This window comes from Neopelma chrysocephalum, unplaced genomic scaffold, assembly GCF_003984885.1.
Source record: "Neopelma chrysocephalum unplaced genomic scaffold, ASM398488v2 Primary Assembly neopelma1_95490, whole genome shotgun sequence".
Classification (NCBI taxonomy): domain Eukaryota; kingdom Metazoa; phylum Chordata; class Aves; order Passeriformes; family Pipridae; genus Neopelma; species Neopelma chrysocephalum.
In genome coordinates, this window is record NW_020924162.1 from 1,749 (window position 1) to 2,732 (window position 984).

At 60.3% G+C, this 984-nt stretch overlaps 1 protein-coding gene across 1 annotated transcript in view; it reads right to left on the reverse strand.

The window, feature by feature from the left end:
- The window catches only part of LOC113980874 (glutamate receptor ionotropic, kainate 5-like), a gene marked incomplete at its 3' end in the record, with an annotated part of 2,674 nt that extends 1,696 nt beyond the window's left edge, over window positions 1-978 (reverse strand). Inside the window, exon 1 of the mRNA XM_027708095.1 lies at window positions 829-978. Within this exon, the coding sequence (XP_027563896.1) occupies window positions 829-954 (126 nt within the window). The remainder of the gene's footprint in view (window positions 1-828) is intronic.
- Window positions 979-984: the final 6 nt, after the last annotated feature.

Below are 984 nucleotides of genomic sequence, written 5' to 3' on the forward strand. Positions count from 1 at the left end.
GGGGTCTCCATTGGACCCCTTTCGAGGTCATAAACCCCCCCAAACACCCCCCGGAACCCCCCCCGAGGTCGTAACACGCCCCCCCCAACCCCCCCCAGGGCCGTTGGGTTCTGACGAGGGTTGGGGTTCAAGGAGGGGTTGGGGGGTCCCCAAATGTTGACCCTTCCCAGTTCACACCCTGCACCCCCCAAATCGCCCCCCAAATCCCCCCAGAGCCCCTCGTGATGTTGGCGGGTCCCCTCCCGCCTTCCCAACCACCCTCATCCCAATGGAGACCCCAACGGAGAACCCAACGGAGACCCCAAATTGATCCAATGGAGAACCCAATGGAGATCCCAATGGAGAACCCGATGCAGATCCCAATGGAGATCCCAATGCAGAACCCAACGGAGATCCCAAATTGATCCAATGGAGAACCCGATGGAGATCCCAAATGGAGACCCCAATGAAGAACCCAACGGAGACCCCAAATTGATCCAATGGAGACCCCAACGGAGAACCCAATTGAGATCCCAGTGGAGACCCCAATGGAGAACCCAATGGAGAACTTAATGGAGACCCCAATGGAGACCCCAAATGGATCCAATGGAGACCCCAATGGAGACCCTGATGGAGACCCCAATGGAGATCCCAAATTGATCCAACGGAGACCCCGATGGAGACCCCAACAGAGACTCCAATGGAGACCCCAATGGAGACCCCACTGGAGACCCCAATCCCCCCCAATCCCCCCCGATGCCCCCCATCCCCTCGTACCCTGTTGATGAGCTCTCCCACCATCCCCCCGTACCCCCCAATCCCCCCCAGATGCCCCCCGTGCCCTCGTACCCTGTTGATGAGCTCCCCCACCATGCCGGTCCAGGAGCCGTTGGGCTCGGGGGCCCCGTAGAGCCCGTCCTCCACCAGTTTGATGTGGAAGCGGAACTTGAGGAGGGCAGCGAGTTCCCTCAGCATGTCCACGCAGAAACCCTCGTAGCGCTCGGG